This window comes from Botryllus schlosseri, chromosome 16, assembly GCF_051294905.1.
Source record: "Botryllus schlosseri isolate E-star chromosome 16, Bs_hap1, whole genome shotgun sequence".
In the NCBI taxonomy this organism is placed as follows: Eukaryota; Metazoa; Chordata; class Ascidiacea; order Stolidobranchia; family Styelidae; genus Botryllus; species Botryllus schlosseri.
Window position 1 is genome coordinate 17229009 of NC_137251.1, and position 19531 is coordinate 17248539.

A 19531-nucleotide genomic window follows, 5' to 3' on the forward strand; every position below is an offset into this window, starting at 1 on the left:
ATTTTCCATCTCAAATCAATCATCATCGTGTCTCATAGTCCTGTATTGCTACAACTGAAATATGGTTCTGGAATCCTAAACAAATGCATGCATATGACCCCATCACTGATTCTTAAGATTCCAACTTGTCAGCTTATACCCTCCTTCTTAACTCATTCAGTCAAACTATGTAGCAGCCGTTGTATATCGCTACTGATCTACACGTACAGTCGTACACTCAAGCATTTATATTTCACAGCCACGTGAAGACAGATGTCTCTGTTGACAAAAATTGAGTTCAGAACGACAGTTGTAGTCAAGCCTATTAATTTGATAGCAATGACTGGAGACTGGAGAGCCTAACCAAATAGAGCTCAACAAATTTGCTTTACCTCTCGTGTGATAGATATCGATCTATTTAAGGCTATTCGCTCCGCTATCATTTAGTATAGACATCCCGGATGTTGCGACGCGGTACCAAAACTAAACTGGCTTCATTTGCATGGATTGCAATATGAATAGGTTTTTTTTGTGATAACAATTATCCAACAGCTGTTACGCGACTGAGATCAATTTCCCTTCCTCAATTCGTTATTTACAAATACGTGGTTGATTCGATCACATGGTTTCTTTATAAACATAGCTGTATTGTATAAACACGATTTCTGATATGCAATGTTCTGTCATTTCTCTGCTGGTTGCTGACGAGTGTCAACCGAAAACATTCAGGTATATTTCAATATGAATATACTATTCTATTGTATATTGAAGTTCTGTATTTCCAAGAGTCTCTTCAAACAGATTGGGATTCATACGGCAGCATCGACAGACAATTTGCTCATCCATGGCCTAATACTGTTTTTAGTAGGCCATGCTACATCGTATGATAAAATTGAATCCAAACCTGTCCTTCACCGGAGAAACCCAACGCTTCGTTATGATTGTGTGCAATGCGAGTTTATATTCACATATTGCACCAAAGCCATGACTACCAGCAAATACTGATTTTATCAAACATTTTAGTCTCTTTGGAAATGCGAAATGTTGAAGTCACAGCCGTAAGGCCGAATGAATGACGAAAATAGAGCTAATCACTTACAGCGAGAACGGTTGTGATTTACTTGTTTCTCTTTCGATGCAGTCTCACGCTCTGATTTGGATCGGTCTTACGACTTACGACAGCGATTGTAGGATATGTTGGTTGTTGTGATCGAAATATAATACTTCGCCTGACTTGTTCTACACAACATCGCTTGCTTGCCTCCCTTCTGGGCCTTGAACATTGAACCTATATTTCTAAAGCACTCGTTCTGAATCCATAAGAGCGTCTATGAGGGGGTATACATAAAACATAAGATTTCAAAAGACGTGTTTCAAGTGCATGTTCGCAATTTTCTCGACGATTTGAACACCAATTGTCAGAAATACTCCGTGAGTGTCTGATTTCAAAGAGCAAACTCCAAGTCACTGCGACACCGTCCTATTTTACCATTGTATCGCGATCTTGTGGTGTATTGATCTGATAATATTGTTAATAAACAGAACTAAATTATGATAAGCCTAACTTAAGTCGGATCTCATATCATGGTTATGTTGTGGTTTCCATGGATGAGACTTCGGGGCAATTGCAATTAATTAGAAATTGCATCTAAAACCTGACAGTATTTGGAAAACATCCAATCGATATCCATTTTTAGTCCTGCATTATCGCAAAAATAAGAAGTTGAGCATGCAAAAGACATCAGTTTACTATAACGTTTGCTAATCCGTGATCTCCATGATCTTATGCTTGAGAATAACGAATTTCGAACGAATATCAATCATGTCTATACGGACTTACGGAGTGATATCAGCGGTTGAAAATTACAACAGAGCGTATCCAGAAAGTAATGATTGATATTTGGCCTACATAACATGGGTAATTGGGTATACCTAACAAAGCCCGGTAAAAGTATGACAAGGAAGCGGGGATGGATAACAACTTTCCAAAAGCAAGATTGTCGACAAAATGCCATGTATAGCACCATCTGTTTCTTACTCGATGCCTTCGAGCGTTGATGAACTTAATGCACTGTTCAAGTATACAGTGTATTTTTACGACAACGTGTGAAACCGAAACACTTTTATCAGAAATCTTATGTCTTTTAACGTAGCGGCACTACTAACAAATAATTACATACTGGGGACTGGGGCACGTTATGCAGTAAGTCAATGAACCAGGGTGCGTTATTGAATATATATGAATACTTATTCATAAAACATGTCCAACTGTCCAGTGATAAAAGGAATTGCAACTAAAATCGTTTAAGCCTACTTTGGTACGATTCTGTTGATGCATTTCTCTCGTTCTGCCATCTATTATACAATAATATTGTGTGGTTTATTCGTTTATAAGATGTATTGTATACATTGTTACGACTGAAAAGACGTGAATGTGAAAGTATCAATAATGAAGCGTTGTGATATGGAGAGGGTAGGCCGGCATAAAGAATATACACTATTATAAACAAAGTCAAAGGTAATATGCTCCCGTGATTCTGATATATGTGTGCGAACCGGTAAGCATCTGCACGGAGAAGCAACTCATGCTTTCGATTCCATCCTATATAACGGTACTCGCAACCGTACGTATGTGAAACTAGTTAACCATTATTACTAGCATGCACTCCGTCGAGGAAATCGGACAACTATAGTCATATCGTCTTCATGGCGGATGCCGTTTTACAATGGTGCTGAAAATACACAATCACACACAAAATCACACACATGAAACTCAACATCCCCGTGGGCAACATCAGATGATTATTGACTTTCTTTAACATGACAGATATGTTACTAATGAAACGTGATGTCACCTAAGACAGATGTGACAATAACTATGGATGCTCAGTGAACAATGATCACGTATAAGACCATTCTGGACACGGTAGCCCTTATCGAACGTAGTGAAGCTTTTTCTAACGTGTTAGCTGCGGTAGGCCCGCATGGAAGCATCTGTCAATGTTCATTAGTCATACCCGTAGCAGCACTGCAGTAGGGCTGTTCAAAAATAACTTTTTTCCTGATTCGAGCCATTCACTGATTAAATTGTCAGGTTAGCCAACCATTACAAACGATGCACACCAAATTTGGCTCAATTCTAACCAGTTATTTTGAACAGCCATATCGTGGCAGTGAAGCAATTTAGGGCCGATTCCAATCGATTTGTCGTGTAATTTTGGACCGCATTCCCTCTTGCATAATGGGATACCTGTACCTGACTGCATCGCCTTGGGGTCATAACCAGTGACGTGGCAGCCACTTGGCACTTATGGCTATGCGCCATGCGCGGCAGGCTGCTAGGGGGCGGCAAAATATTAGGTGATTACTAGGGATGGTGTGAAAGTCAGGTTCACGTTCACAAACGAACCCTGGTAGGTTCTGCACTGCGAAACTTTGTCATATATTACAAATTTCACTTCATTATAACATCTTAGCATGAAATTTATTGCATTTCCACTGCTTATTTGTAACAAAAGTTTGCTCGAAATATCCAGCTTTCCGTTTGTGAATATTTAGTGACTCTCTGCTGTGAGATGGACCCGCAATCACACAACTTCAAGCGAATGATGCTTATTCAATCAAACAATGAAATTGATATCGTTGTCTAATGTAAAATATCTAGCAGGCTTAGGGGGTCAATCTTGACTCTATATGTATATTGTATCATAGAAACCAAATCCGTACGATTGGGGTGTTGGCTACTGCTGTATAACTTGTTAATGGGAAATATCGGTAGCAAGTATAGAAACACGTTTTACACTCTGCTCAATATCAATGTAGCAATACTCGGACGCCGAATACATTGTCCGGTCTGGCCTAGACCGTCAAGGCGTAAGCTTATATTCCATTGCAAGTCCTCGTCGAAATTGTTGGTAAAGCGACGGAACATATTCATTTTATGGGAGTATTATATCATTTGATTGCCCCAATTGATACATTTGGCGACGTTTAAAACGTTAGTATGCACTTTTGCATTGTGGCAATATGTGGCCCGGGTAATCGCTAGGTATCGTGTACGTACGTACATTGATATAGGCTATCACTTCACTGAAATGTGGGGTTGGAATAAGCAATATGACGTCAGGTGACGTCATGAGGTTCCCGTTCACAGAGAACCTATCAAAATGGTACGCGTTCACACGAACCTGAACCTTTCCGAGTTTCACACCATCCCCAGTGATTACCTTATTTTTTAGTCAACACTACAGAAGTACTGAAAAAGGTGGGTAATGAGGGAGTCGGGGCGAAGTGACGACCTTTTTTCAGTCAACATAACAAGATTTCCAGTAATATAAAGGTTGAAACTATTTCAAAATTTGGGCGGTATTTTCATCGAAAGTCACGGGCGGCTGCGAAACTGAATCAAAGTCAGCCATTTCAGTTAATTATTTCCATCACTTCAAAACGCCGAAAGACTGCGATGCAATAGAGACAGGAAGAAGACGAGACCATTTGAAGGGTCGAATAAGCTAATGAAGCTATCAATCATACATCAACCCTGGCATATCGTAGCAACAATAAGAAATGAAGAGGATGGAGGCCGGACTGATTGATTACTTGATACTAATATATTTTTCTTGGTTTATATATTCTCAAACTAAAAAGACTAAAATGACTTGTCCGGACACGGGTTTGACACTACTGATCTTATTTATATCAATTCCCGTTCGACTGAGGCAGTGGCTACTTATCCATTCGATCAAATGGCTTTTCAAAATGTTTTGATCGCTGTTACATTTGATAGGATACTCCTGCCTGCTTCAGGAAAATATTTTGATATAAATATCGTATGCTCTAGCGACTAGAGACTAGACAATTTTCAATTAAACACCCTCGGGCTAACATACAAATTCAAGTGCATGCATACCTAGAATATCCTTAATTTCATTCCTCACGAATCCACTCGCCATCGCCACCCTGCGTTATCAAAAATTGACGAGAGGATCTTTATGGATAATACGTACGGCGGAGTATTGTTGCCTTCACCTCATTGTCATACCTATATCTTCTTGTTTATATGCTATGTATATTATTTTATGCATGTAGGCCAAGTCGACCAATAGCGATTATCGGACCACGGTCTGAAATATCGACATCGCCTTCCGACACGTGTCACTTTATCTTCATCGATTGTTTTTAATGTTATCTTCTGTGACTTGTAATTCAGTTTCAGCTGTACAATGTACCAGCCTCTTATTCATATCGTTTAGACCAGTGTTTCCCATTATTTTTCAGTCAGCGACCCACTTTTATAGCAAGATTTATAGCGCGACCGACAATGAGATATGACCAAACGAATTATGAACGTATTAACAAGAGCTAAATCAATGCATAGACTGACAATTTACTGTGAATGCGAGAGTTGAGCTGGAATATCATATATTTTCAGTTCTAGTCTATGCTTGACTGGCTTGACTTTACTACTCCGGAAATAATCCAAAAATACCTAAATTGAAGCACGCCTATATATATTAGGGGTGTTCCAAATGAATTTTTTTCAAGTTTTACTGGCTACTTGATGAAATTATTAGGTTACCTAATTAAATTCTGCACGCCCAATTTGGTTTAACTTCAACCAGTAGCTGCATTCCTACATGAGAAGAAATTTTTTATTTATTATATAAAATAAATAACAAAATTTTAAAATTTTCTGTTCACCCCATGAAGTTGTTAGGTTGTCTATAGGAACGATGTTAACCAAATTTGGCTCAATTCCAACCAGTGGAAGCGGAGTGATTGCCATCGAAAAATTTGGATTTGAATAAAATAGTATTTACGGTGGCCAATTCTTCGATTATTTATTATAACTTAATACTAATTTATTCAAATCACAAATTTTACGACGGCAATAACTCCGCTTCCACTGGTTGGAATTGAGCCAAACTTGGTTAACATCGTTTCTATAGACAACCTAACAACTTCAAGGGGTGATCAAAAAATTTCGAAATTTCATTCAATTATTTTTATATAATAAATAAATAAAAAAACGTTCTTCTCCTGTAGCATTGCGGCTACTCGTTGGAATTGAACCGAATTTGGTGTGGAGCCTTAATTAGGTAACATATCAATTTTATCAAGTAGCCAGTACAATTTGAGGAAAAAGTCATTTTTGAACACACTTAAAATATATCGAGCAACCTCGCATAAGATCGTCAATATTCCAAATATGTTTTTATTTGTACTAATAATATCGCTACCATATTAATCAGAAGATCGCGGACATTCCACAACAATGAACAGCAGCCTTCTACATACCCTATTGCTTTGAATACTGTAACATTAGGAAATATTTCGTGACCAACCTGAAATAGCTTCGCGACCCATCACTGGTTCAAGCCCATGTGGGCGTCTGATTTCAAAGACTATACTGCAAATCGTTTCGAAACCATACTATCTTTTCATTGTGTCGCAATCTTGGGGTGCTAATGAAAGGACGAAGTTATTAACAAGAAGCTGAACTGAACGGATATGTCATCTCCTATAGGCGTATTATCATGCAAAGCAAGGCATACGCTATTGTGGTAGGCTATTTCGTTCCTGGCACTATGGTTATCAAACACTATCGCATGCTTAAATGACACCACTAAGCCACCTACCGACTGTGTTCCGGAATATCTATAATACAAGTACATCGATTTTACACTGTAGTGTATGGGGTATATACGCAATGAACATTGAACATTCACGCTGCTTGACTGATTCTGTAAGGCTTTCAAATTAAGATCAATGCAAACAATGCTACGTGATACGATTAAGTGATGGAACGTTTCGTATTACAGCCAGATATTATCAGAATTGACAAGGTGAGCGTTAAACATGTATTCAAAGTAAGGGGCTCTCAAGTCTGTATACCGTGGTATTGACTTGAAAATCAATGTTTGTTTTTATGACACAATCCTGATCTATTGAATGACCTTCTGGCCTCAATCGTGCCAGAATATAGTCCGTTTCTGACGTTATATTTATCACGCTATAAACAGACACATTGTGGTGCCGCGTTACTACGATAGGGGTGGTATTCACATACACATTTCGAATACTTCTACAGTCTCTGGTCAGCCTTGATACCTATACCTACCCCTAAACTTATACGCAGTCTCTATAATGTAGCGTTACCATATTTTCGTGGTTCAAATTCCGGTCACTCTGTAGCGCCTGCTAGCGGGTTTATAATGAGATATGGAGAATGACTGTCAACATGACTGTAGTGTACAGTGTACAGTAGCAATGCTTTGCCTGTCGATTGTGGCGGTGTGCTTGACAGCCCTGTTATACCGTAGGTGCAGTTATGTCGTTGTGCGTTGTAACAAGGAATGGAACAACACTTTTTCAACCTCCAACCGCCACAAACACACTGGTCTGGGGTCCACCATATGATGATCAATGCTATTTCTGGGGGCTAACTATATGTATCGGTTTTCTAGAGGCTGTTGTCGATATTTGTAGTAAATTCCGTCGATAATATTGGTTCTTGCATACTGTTAATTTTAATGATCTCCCCGCCTACGTGATCAGAGTTAGCTGTGGGTGACTCCGGCCTAGAAGACTTCGGTCATATCGGGTCTCCCAGTCTACACCATGTAAAATATAGTAGGAAAAAATGTATACAATTGGACGTGAATTGTTGGTGGACATTGCCTTTACTATATTTCATGGTTGACGAATAAAAGAATTCTCTCTCTCTCTCTCTCTCTGAAGAGCTGGTGGAGGTGAAGACTTCGAAAATGCAAGGAGTGTTAAGGCATATTCGTGTTTTACGGACGATAATATTTATGAGCCGAAATACCGGCCCGCACCAGTAGGTTGCTCAATGCACATCCGAGGGTTTCCAACATTGTATGGTCGCGACTACATTTCTAATTTGAAAATGGTCAGTGGCCGACGTCTCAAACTTTAGCAAGCCGACTATCAAAAAAGGTTTATTTTGGACGCTGATTGCGTTCAACATCTTCGCAATCCCCAGAAAAAAGGCAAACAACCTCGAGGTTGAGGACCACTGTACTTGACTAAGGCAGGTGTCACTAAGCTTTTCAGAACCAAGAGCTTGTGTCTTGATTATACGACTGGCTACCATGCAGTTAGTCCCGGCGTTTATCTGTGCTGTGCTCTGTTGGAATTCTTCACCTAGTTAGACATAGACATTCAGAGCACTTGGCAGGTGCGTTGCTGCCAGAAGTGATTAGTAACGAAGTACTTCTACTTTTTCGAAGTACTCAAGTAGTTTTCATCTACTTCTGGTACTTACCCCAGTATATCTGATTTTCGCTACTTCTACTTCATAATATTTTGTGATTTACTTACTTACTTTTCGATATTTTCAGTTTGTCAAGTAGAAGTAGTTTAATCCACCAATGAGGAAGATAGCCTGAGGAATTTCGGGGCTGGTTTCACGGAATATCAACATTAAATTTGAAAGTCAAGTAAAGCCCAGAATTTTCGTCGCGCCTCGCGCTCAGTGTACTGTATACGGAGTAACCAATATGATTTCACGAGAGTATCGGTGAATATTATTTAGGCAGCGGGTTGACGTGGTTCTGTTAACACCGGATTATCGCCCTTCGCCTAAATCAGTGGTTCCCAACGTGGGCGATATCGTCCCCCAGGGGCGATTTGGCGGTCAAGGGGGGCGAAAATGACGAAGGGGGCGACAGGGGGGCGAAAATGGACAAAGGGGGCGACGGGGGGCGAAAATAGCGAAGGGGGCGATAGGGGGGCGATGCGGCGTCAAAACGGCTGACCTTTTTTTTCAGTCAACCCACGGAAATTTAGTTACAAAAGGGTGTCAAATTAGACATAGAGCCGAAAATTTGACTTTTTTTTTAGTCAACCCGCCGGTGATTACAGTTTGTATGCCCAATTTTCGGTACACAAAATTTGGGGGGCGATGATCGGTGTTGACCTTGAAAAGGGGGCGATGGGTCGAAAAAGGTTGGGAACCACTGGCCTAAATGAAATATTTATTCACAGTATATATGGCTCATATAACGTTTGAAACCGATGTTTCGCAATCTAGCATTTACTTATCATGTAATCTAGCAGTCTATGGCGTGTCCTAATCTGGAAAAGTGGACTCTGACTTTTTGGGTTTTAGAGCTGTTTTAGCACACCACATTTCAAACTTTCTGGACTAAAGACATGAAATACATTTTCCGCTTTTAGAAGTAGTATTTATACTTCATTTTCAAATCCCCGTATCATATACTTTGAGTTCTAATTAATATCAGCTCATTTGTCTGGATAACATACATTAGGGTTGCCATATTTTTGTAATCCAAATTCCGGAAGCTCTTTAGCGCCTACTAGCGGATTTCAAAATGAGGTACGAGCACATTGTGGATCAATATGACGTCACACCAGCAATACTTTGTTTATCGACTAGAGGTGGTCACGATCCGGTTCAGGAGTATGTGGTTGTGTTTTGTACGTTGTAACCAGGGCCGAAGCCACATTTTTTCAGCCTCCTCCCGTGATCGTTAGCCTATCGTAATCGATGCAACTTCTGGGACTTACTATATGCATCTGGTTTCCATATGAATCTGGTCGTTAAATGATTTGAATGAATTATGTCAATAATATTGGTTCTTCCATATATTACTATATGATTTGATCCTCTCTCCGCCCACATGATCAGAGTTAGTGGTAGAGCTGGTGGAGGATGATGACTTCGAAAATGCAAGGAGCGTAATTGTACATCGTTAAGTCATGTCCAAACGGTCTAAACCAGAGGCGGGCAACTTCTCCAGTTGGCGGGCCGGATATAGGAAATTTATGTACATGGCGGGCCGGATTGGTGAATCGATAATTATTCGCCCAGTCATCCACATATACGCGAAATAAATCGTATTTAATAAATGTATTTTAATGACAGCAATGTCACTTCAAAGACATTTCTCGCCGACTATGACGAAGACAATGTGGATTTGAGAACAGCATTGTCATACAGGCGCCACCATGACTGCTTCTCTCTTATCGATTAACACACGCGGTGCAATCCTTAAATAAGATTCCAAGGCGTTCGATAAGCCCGGTACCCGAAATTTACCAAGATATCAATTCATTCGGGTTTAGTACATCGTAAATGCCGATAATGAAAGTCTTTTCTCGCTTCGACGAACTTACGTGCAAGCTCCACTCTCGCACGCAGAGCACACTGCCCACACGCGTATATTATGGCATACGGTCACTAACATCTGACGTTTAATCAAGTAGTGGGGAAGCTCGGCAGACTGGGGCCGTGGGCCACATTATCATGTAAGACGGGAAACTAACTGTCCGCGGGTCGGACAAAATCCCGTCGCGGGCCGTATGTTGCCCGCCCTGGTCTAAACCGACTCTATGAACATACCGTTATCTTCTAATTGCGATAACAATTAGACTCATTTCTGTTACTGAATGTTAATTTTATTTATTGTTGATCGCAGTTTTGGAGGGTGGTAGTCCCATATTAAAACCAGTATACATAATACTAAATCGCGCAAGGCGCGAAGAAAAATTTAATGTGGCGTAAATTTGCCCAAAATTATTATTGTTTATGTTGATTTAAGAAAAATTTTGAGCTTACTTCAAAATTCCGGACATTTAGGCATATTTTAGAAATTCCTCCCGGACGCAGTTTAAACAGTGAAATTCCGGACATGTCCGGGAAATTCCGGACGTATGGCAACCCTAACATACATGTTGAAGTATAAAAGCAAGTGTAGTAATGCCTTTAATTTCCGGAAATAAAGCTACACAATATCCCATTTTGACAAATTTTAATTCCAAATTTTGAGGGGAGATAGCATAGTGGTAACGATAAGTGCCTACTAAGCCGGTGGATCGGGTTCGATTCCCATCTGGGATCCTCTTCCCCCGGTAAAAAGACCCAAAGAAGGAAAGCACTCACAAGGAATGGAAAGAGCTAGTAGAAAGGACCGCGGCTTGAAAAAAGATCATGCGTGTCGTTCGGCATCCTCCTATCTGTTCATTACATCGCATTGTGCCTTATCGCATTGTACATTATGTGTAACTTGTTCAGATTATAGAATGTAAACGTTTACATTCTATATTCAGATGAAAGTTATAACCCAATGAATGATTGATTGCTCAGTGGAATATCCGCATAAGAAATTTATCCGTTAGCAAGCGCTAGAGACCCTTGGTCACGTATTTGGCATATATTTTCTGTGAGCAAAGAGTGTCGTTTTTTTATAGTTATTTTGCTCCAAGAGGATTAAAGTATTAGCACATGGGTTCATGTTGAGAATTCGATCTGGTATTGCATTTGTATATATTCTATTTTCTGCATCATATTTTCTGTTTCACCGTTGCAGTTTCTTGTTTCGATTTTTTAATATTGAAAAAAAGGATGCGGACCAACTGCAGTAAGTTTTTGTTTCCATGTATTAAGTGACTATATTTCTTTATTTCGTTGAACCTTTTCGATATGCAGCACTACATGACTATTTCTTTATTTCGTTGAACCTTATCGACATGCAGTTGGACCGTATTTATGCACCATAAACTACGTGCTTATAAGTGTTATAACTACTGCTGACTTTATGCACACACGCCTATTCATGAATGTGGTCACAACACAATCGAAGTAAAATACTTCCTGTAAATGAATAAATCTGCCTGTCTATAATTGGCTACCAGTACCAATTTACTTAGATTTGTTGATATATAGTTAACTGCTATCTCTCTTGTGAGGTGGTGAATGAACGAATCTCTCTGCTCTTCGTAACTTTGATAGTTATTTGGTATATGACCTAATATCCTGAGTGGAATTACCATAGTGGCAACGTAACGTCACACGCAATTTTCCGTTTAATTACATGTTTATTCTATGCAAGAAACCCTTTGTCATGCGCAGCTTATTGCCGACAGCAGCCACTGTTGACAGTCTGGCCTAATATGAAATTAATAATAAACTGATATTGGTAATTTTAAGAATTATAATTTAACATTCAACAATTATAGCAACTGTATTGTCCATTGTTGCTATATTGAAATAGGCTACCAATAGGGCAACAGCTAATGAATAAGATCTAGAGCAGTGGTTCCCAACCTTTTTCGACTCATCGCCCCCTTTTCAAGGTCAACACCGATCATCGCCCCCCAAAATTTTGTGTACCGAAAATTGGCCATACAAACTGTAATCACCGGCCGGTTGACTAAAAAAAAAGGTCAAATTTTCGGCTCGATGTCGATTTGACACACTTTTGTAACTAAATTTCCGTGGGTTGACTAAAAAAAAAAAAGGTCAGCCGTTTTGACGCGTCATTGCCCCCCTATCGCCCACTTCGCTATTTTTGCCCCCCTTTGTCCATGTTCGCCCCCTTCGTCATTTTCGCCCCCCTAGCCAGCGAAATCGCCCCCTGGGGGGCGATATCGCCCACGTTGGTAACCACTGATCTAGAGTATATGTTTGATTTGTCATTGTAATTTTCTTATTCCAGATACTGTAACCTACCAGTGTCTATCTACTTGTGTGTCATTGTCAACAGCACAACATCATTGCCATTTGCCATGTAGCTGCATTTATTTTTGTCTCTATTCATATGATAATGACATTTTCGTGTATTGTGTCTAGTTGTTCCTGTAATTGTTTTCCAGCGTTTAGCATGTCTGTACCATAAGCAGTGATCGGATTATTACTCGAAAAATGAAGGAATGACTCACACCATGCAATCTACGTCAAGCAACCAAAAACAACTAATCCAAGGATTACTCAGCGAGATATACAACCGTTACCACAGAGATTCTCAATTAGACAGCTCGACCGAAACATCATGCTTGTCGGACACGACTCACACCGGGCACCACGCTTACTCCGAGACGTTGGAAGAGCTAAAAAAGCAACAGACTCGCAAACTGCAGAAATTATTCCTCGAAAACAAACCCCAATCGGAAGTTTCTGCTATACGGGATGAACTCAATGAAAGAGTAACTGTTATTTCTGCAAAGTTAGTCCGTCAACTGCGTCAAAGGAGCAGATTACGTGAAAAACATCAAAAATATTGCGATGTACTTACTGCTATTCTTCAAGCCGTGTCTCAAAAGCGCCGTATCGACGCCAGACTCAATTTTAGCCTCGAACCCACGCCTGGTGCGCAAGGATTTAAACAATGGAGAGAAACCTTGCGAGCTATACTACGATTACCCAAAGGAATCCCAGAGCAGTGGAGAGAAAAGGTATGGGGTTACCTCTCCGACAATTACATTTACATTCAACAAAAAACAAAACAAAGTTGGAGCTCTACGTTACGCCACGTTTTTAGCGAGCGATTCAACCCAGACGATGACCGTCTCGATAATCAAATCGTTAAAGATCTGCATCGCACTGGATACACTAAAATGTCTGGCGAAAACAGCGAGGAGGAACGGATGATTTTAAAAAGGGTGCTGCTGGCGTACGCTAGGTGGAACAAGGAAGTAGGATACTGTCAAGGGTTTAATGTCCTCGCTGCGTTGATATTAGAAGTGACTCAAAACAACGCGCAACTCGCGTTGAAAATCATGATATATTTAGTTGACGGAGTGTTGCCGGAGAGCTATTTTGCTGACAACTTGCGTGGTTTGTCAGTCGATATGGCGGTTTTTAGAGACCTTTTACGAGCGAGGCTACCCGAATTGTCCCGTCACTTTGACATGCTACAAAAAACAGCCAACGAAAACGCTCAAAGCCACTGTTACGAACCGCCTCTCACTAACGTCTTCACGATGCAATGGTTTTTGACATTATTTTCAACGTGCCTTCCCATGAATACTGTGTTGAGAATTTGGGATTCAGTGCTTTTAGACGGCAGTGAGATACTGCTGCGTGTAGCTTTAGCGATTTGGGCGAAACTAGGTGAGAAAGTTGGTTCAGCGCAAAGCGCTGATGAATTCTACGGGGCTATGTCAGATTTAACCCGTCAAACGTTAAACGGGAAATTCATATGCGCAGACGAGCTCATGAAAACAGTTTACAAAATCGCGACCTTCCCGTTCCCGAGGTTGAAAGAATTACGCGAAAAGTACAAATACAATATAACCCCATTTGTTGCCGACTCCGACAATAGCGGTAATAGTGATTGGGGGCGTAAGAAACGGAAAGATAAATACAGCTCGTCCCACGAGAGCACGACAGCCAGCGAAAGTGACCCTGAATCTCAACTTGAACGTATACCTGATAACGAAGGGTATGAATATTATGATGATTCAAGTGGTTTTGCATGTTTTGGTGGTCCTTCATCAAAGACGCATAAACACAGAGGAAAATCATCACGGCGTTCTCTCGATCTTAAGAGCGCTAGTCCTGGCGCTTTTAGCTCAATAGCAGGATCTGTTAATAATGCGAATGGTATGATGGCTGAGAGAATGTCTACCGATATCAAGGCACTGAAGAGACAGTACATGCGAATTTGTAATCGTCAATTACAATCGAACTACTTGATTTTTGCCAAGTCTGGTGAGACTCAAACCAAAGAGAGTCAAGGTAACAGACAGGTGATATCACTAATATCTGGCACGCCGGAAATGCGTTCTCCAGTCGCGATGAACCATCTTTTGATTGGAAAACAGGCAGTCAGTGCGAGTAATAGCAAACAAACTGAAGACGGTGCTAGCAAAACTTCGCAGCTTCCATGGAAAGACGCTTTCTTTGTACAGAAGTTGAAATCTCCAAATCGCATCAAACCGAAACCTCTGAAAACCTTGCACAGTCATGCTATCAAGAAGAATTCCACCAACGATCACATTAGTCCGAATGGTGTAACAAATGATAGCAATGACACAGACGCACAAAACGATACATGATTCAACGTTTGGCTCCGAGTGCCTTAAGTAGCCTACAGCTAATTATAGATTTCAGCATATTTTGAAACTTCGTTACTTCGATATTTTATTGTTTTATTAAGTAGATATATATTGCAAGTGGCATCTGTTTTATGTCAATAGTACTGCTTGTATTGATCGTACACAGCATCTCGCGTACAAATGTTATCATTATTCCTATAAAATAGATCATTCAAGACTCTAGTATATTGTGTCATCGTCTGTTATTCAGTTACCATTTTCAATCCCGAAACTTATTCTACCTTTCAAGACATTCTTAGCATACTAATATTTATCAACGTTGGTTTTATCAATGAGGCGAGTGTAATTCATGGTTCTGTTTCCGTCTCATATGAAAAGTTATGACTTCCATGATTGCCATTGAAAGCTTTGTAAGGGAAAGTTGTGTGTTGATTTTTGCACCAACTTTCAACTACTGAGCTAAGCAACCCGAATTGGAAATATCTTGGCCGTAAACTATTTCTATGAGAGAGGAATGGACCTGGTCCATCAATGTATTTTTTTGAATCTGGATTCAGCAAATATAAAACACACAGAGTGTTGCAATCGCTGTAACGTTTGACCGAATTGTCTGAAAGATATAGTTGCGAGTACGGAATCATCATGTGCCATTTGCCAGATTCAATGCAACGCTATTTAGTTGGTGATAATTCAATTGGTGCCGCTCATTGTGTTTGATTATCTTCTTTCAATTCAGCTTCAACTGGTAGCTTTTTTCTCATACATTCCTAGTAAATAGACTTTTGACATATGGGCATTCGGGCTGGTGCAATTTTGTCCATTTCTGCAATACTTTTACTATGTATAGTAGCAATAATACTGCATATTCTTCAATTGTTATAATTAGAGGTCTATAGACGTATCAATACAGTTACTGAAACATGAAGTTGTGGATATAGCTTAGTGAGTGGCTGGGTGGTTAAGGATATCTTTTACACCTTGAATAATTATTATAGGTCATTATGCAAGGATTAACGACTACAGATGATTTGAGAAGGGCGTCACCCGTCAGATTATTGACCACTGGTCTAGTCATAGGCAATTAAAGTCGGTGTAATTTCTACTCGAATACAAAGAGAATGTGATTTATAAGTATTTCAAACGCCGGTCAAGTAGTGATAGAAGTAGCTACCACTGGAGGACGTTTTTAATGTATAGATCACTTGAGTAATTCAAAGATTTGTAATGACCTTGCAACTGAATACCCCTGGTCGGAGGCTGGTGGAAAAAGTAAATACCAGTCACATGTAACAACTAACAAGTATATATATCTTCGGCTTTTGAACGAGTACATGATACACAGTTTGTGATCAAAGCCAAGATACCAGCTGTAAGCATTACTCGTTTGCAGTATAATTTTGAAACCTTTTCATAAGTAGCATAGCAATATCATGTAAACAAAGACAGTATGCACACAAACGAAATGAAAATGATGGAACTTCAAATTTTGCGCATGATTGAAAAACATGGCAAATGATAACAGGTGTGGGGTGGCATGCGTACAAAAGTTGTGGTTGTTTGCAAGCAAAATTCCAGAGGATTTTGGCAGTGGTAAGAGAAAATGAAAATAATTGTAGATCAATCTCATCTACCCCATCCATTTTAGAAAAATGTTCATGACTTGACTGTGATCGTGATCATGATCACTGACAAAAGAAACACCTAACATCAAAAACTAATTATATTTTTATGATCAAAATGCCTGGAAATAGAATCCAGATCTTTCCACCATTTCTTAAGATGGCTGTTTAGTATCAGCTCAAACCATGGTGTTTGGGGAATACTTTCATTTCTGCAATATTTCACAAAGTCATCCAACTCATGTAATGAGATGTAACGGATTTCGCTGATTTCATTTTCATTGATGCTCAGATTAACATCCCCTCTGGCAAAAAGCACATAATCAATCTCATGTTCACCAAATACATCACTGCAAGGAGCCTTGTATAATATCCTTGTGATGTATTCAACACTTGCGAGAGGAAACTCTTCCGGTTTAATACCGAGCTCAAAATTCATTCTTCTTTGAGCTGCTCTCTTGATGCCAATATTATCGTCTTCATTCATTTCATTGTCATTGTACCAAGGATGGCTACAACAAGTGTTTGTGTAATACCCTGGAAACGTGATCTTTGACAGCGCTCTCCTCTGCAAGAGAAGTTCGTTTTTGCTGTTGAATAAGAAGACGCTAAAAGCACGATGCAATGGAGGTCCCTTCGAGCGCAAATGGCAATCCAGTTTCGAAGCATGACCTGTTACTTGATCCCTTTCATTGACAAGAATACATTTTTCCTCAATCAATTTTCCAACCTGGGTCCTGTCTTGCGTGGCTAGAATATCTTCGAGACTTGCGCTGCTAAAGTTATTACTGAAACAACTAAATCCGTTTGGTAGGACTAGTGGCTTTTGAAAGCACTTCCTGAGCAGTGATATCATCGCGATGACTTTCTTAATGAACAGGATGTTGATTTCAAGCGATAGCTGTGGTGTATTCGATAAGGGCAGAAAACGAAAAATAACTCAAATCACATTCGCATTGCCCACATTCCTTCCTGCTGCTACCCGTTCTTTTCTTTTATGTTTTCGTGTTATGGTCGAATGCGCGTATGGGCAATCCGGGATCCTCAGAGGAGGGAAGGAAAGGAAAGGAAAGTTGTGAAGTAATAATTTTGAATAGTGTGCGTCGCATTCGATAGTGTGCGGCTGCCGAAATGCACGATTTTCATTTTTGCTCACGAGCGCCGCCATTATGGCCAAGGGATGGCGGTCGGTGAATCTTGCTTCGTGCGCGCAGATGGTTATAATATAACATAACTTGGTCTGAAGCGTTCGAGCTCAGCTCAGGCGGGCTGATGGTATGATCAGAGTAATGCCGACATCTTTAAAATATGCATATTACATATGCTGACCGCCGCTGACAAAATTTATTCAATAACTTGAAAAAGGGGGTTCACCCTTTACGCGATTTGCATCACGGTATTCACGATTGTTGATTTAAGTAGTCCGATACCTTTTTGAATAGACTCGCCATCACCGTTATCAGTCAAATAATGGTTCTTGCGACCACCAGAAAGTATCTCTGTGGACTGCGTCGTATATATGTTTGGCCATTTTGTCAAAACGACTGCACAATGCACACCCCAGATCCAATAATCAAACCATAGTTAAATTAGAAGGAAGTTCAAGCTAAATTATAATCAGGAGATTATTAGATCGTAGATATTGAACTGGGATATTGTCACTCGATGGTGCTAAAGGGGCAACTCTAAACGGCGGACCGCGGAACAGCGGAACATGTAATACTAAACGGCGGACCGAGCGGAACTGCGGACCGAGCGGACCATAACAAAATAGCTCAATACTAAACGGCGGACCGAGCGGACCGCGGAACTAGCGGAACTTGCAATACTAAACGGCGGACCGAGCGGAACTGCGGACCGAGCGGACCATAACAAAATAGCTCAATACTAAACGGCGGAACGAGCGGACCGCGGAACTAGCGGAACTTGCAATACTAAACGGCGGACCGAGTGGAACTGCGGACCGAGCGGACTACTACAAAGACCACAATGTAAACAGCGGACCACGGATCAGGCGCAACTCGCAAATGCCACAGTACTCCTTATTTCTCAAAGGGTGCCTTTCCAGGGAATTTTAGATATCCCTGGCCTTTCATTTTGAGCAGTTAGGAGCATACCGAACATAAGGACATCTTGTCTAGGTAACTATGGCGTGTCTTCAAGTGTGGCAACATTGTACCAACACACCCCAAACATACCCCAGACTTGATGTCCAGGTTGCAATGCAGTACGAACACACCTCAAACATACCCCAGACATGATGTCCGGATTGTAACACGGTACGAACAAACCACAAACATTCCCCGGACATTATGTCCGGGCTGCAACACAGTACCAACACACACCAAACATACCCCAGACATGATGTCCAGGTTGCAACACAGTACCAACCAGTGTTGGGATGACTCGAGTCATGACTTGACTCGAGTCAGACTCGAGTCACCCTTTTCGCATGACTTGACTTGACTCGAGTCACTTTGCTAAAATGACTTGACTTGACGCGGAGTATCAGAAATGTGGATACAGTCCATCCTCAAGATTATCGATCGATCTCGCTTCCCATGACATGACGCCCTATTTCTTGTCGCTTCCTTTTTCTATACTATCTTCTTTACTTTCATTCAGTGTGCATGCCTCCTCTTTACATCGCCTAGGCCAAGGTGGGTGTCCGATTCCATAGACAACTCCTAGTCGCTTCGACATCTTCCTTTCTTTTCATTGTAGCGCATTTTTTGTGGTGTATTGAACTGATAAAATTGCTAATAAACCAATGATGATGATTGACTCGTGACTCGGAGCAAAATTCACGAGTCAATTTCAAGTCATCAAGCAATCGGTGTCGATAACAATCACTGCATCTTGCATATGTTCGGATTGTTCGCGTAACGCTGGTGTAAACCGTGAGAGCGACCAATCATTCAATGATCGTGCGTTTCACTGAGCCTGGATTGTTCTCTTACAAATAAATTGACCGCAAACGAAGTGATCGATGCTTACAGCTTACGTTGTCGTAACTCTGGTAGTAAAGTATTAAAATAGCAAAATGTATATTTCCGTTCTCTGTTCTTACGTTAACCAATGAACCTATTGTTGAATTGAAATTGAATTCG

At 40.5% G+C, this 19531-nt stretch overlaps 3 protein-coding genes across 3 annotated transcripts in view; 2 read left to right on the forward strand and 1 right to left on the reverse strand.

Moving 5' to 3' along the window:
• The window catches only part of LOC145459243 (LIM/homeobox protein Lhx9-like), a 140025-nt gene extending 127842 nt beyond the window's left edge, over nt 1-12183 (forward strand). The window contains exon 10 of the transcript XR_013921315.1: nt 12057-12183. The gene's annotated coding sequence lies outside the window, so the exon portion shown is untranslated. The remainder of the gene's footprint in view (nt 1-12056) is intronic.
• Nucleotides 12184-12408: 225 nt separating this feature from the next.
• LOC145458834 (TBC1 domain family member 30-like) lies at nt 12409-15727 on the forward strand. Its single transcript, XM_080337329.1, has one exon. The coding sequence runs from the start codon at nt 12676-12678 to the stop codon at nt 14800-14802; it is 2127 nt and encodes a 708-aa protein (XP_080193455.1). The 5' UTR covers nt 12409-12675; the 3' UTR covers nt 14803-15727.
• Nucleotides 15728-16089: 362 nt separating this feature from the next.
• LOC145458835 (isopentenyl-diphosphate Delta-isomerase 1-like) lies at nt 16090-17529 on the reverse strand. Its single transcript, XM_080337330.1, has one exon. The coding sequence runs from the start codon at nt 17275-17277 to the stop codon at nt 16510-16512; it is 768 nt and encodes a 255-aa protein (XP_080193456.1). The 5' UTR covers nt 17278-17529; the 3' UTR covers nt 16090-16509.
• Nucleotides 17530-19531: the final 2002 nt, after the last annotated feature.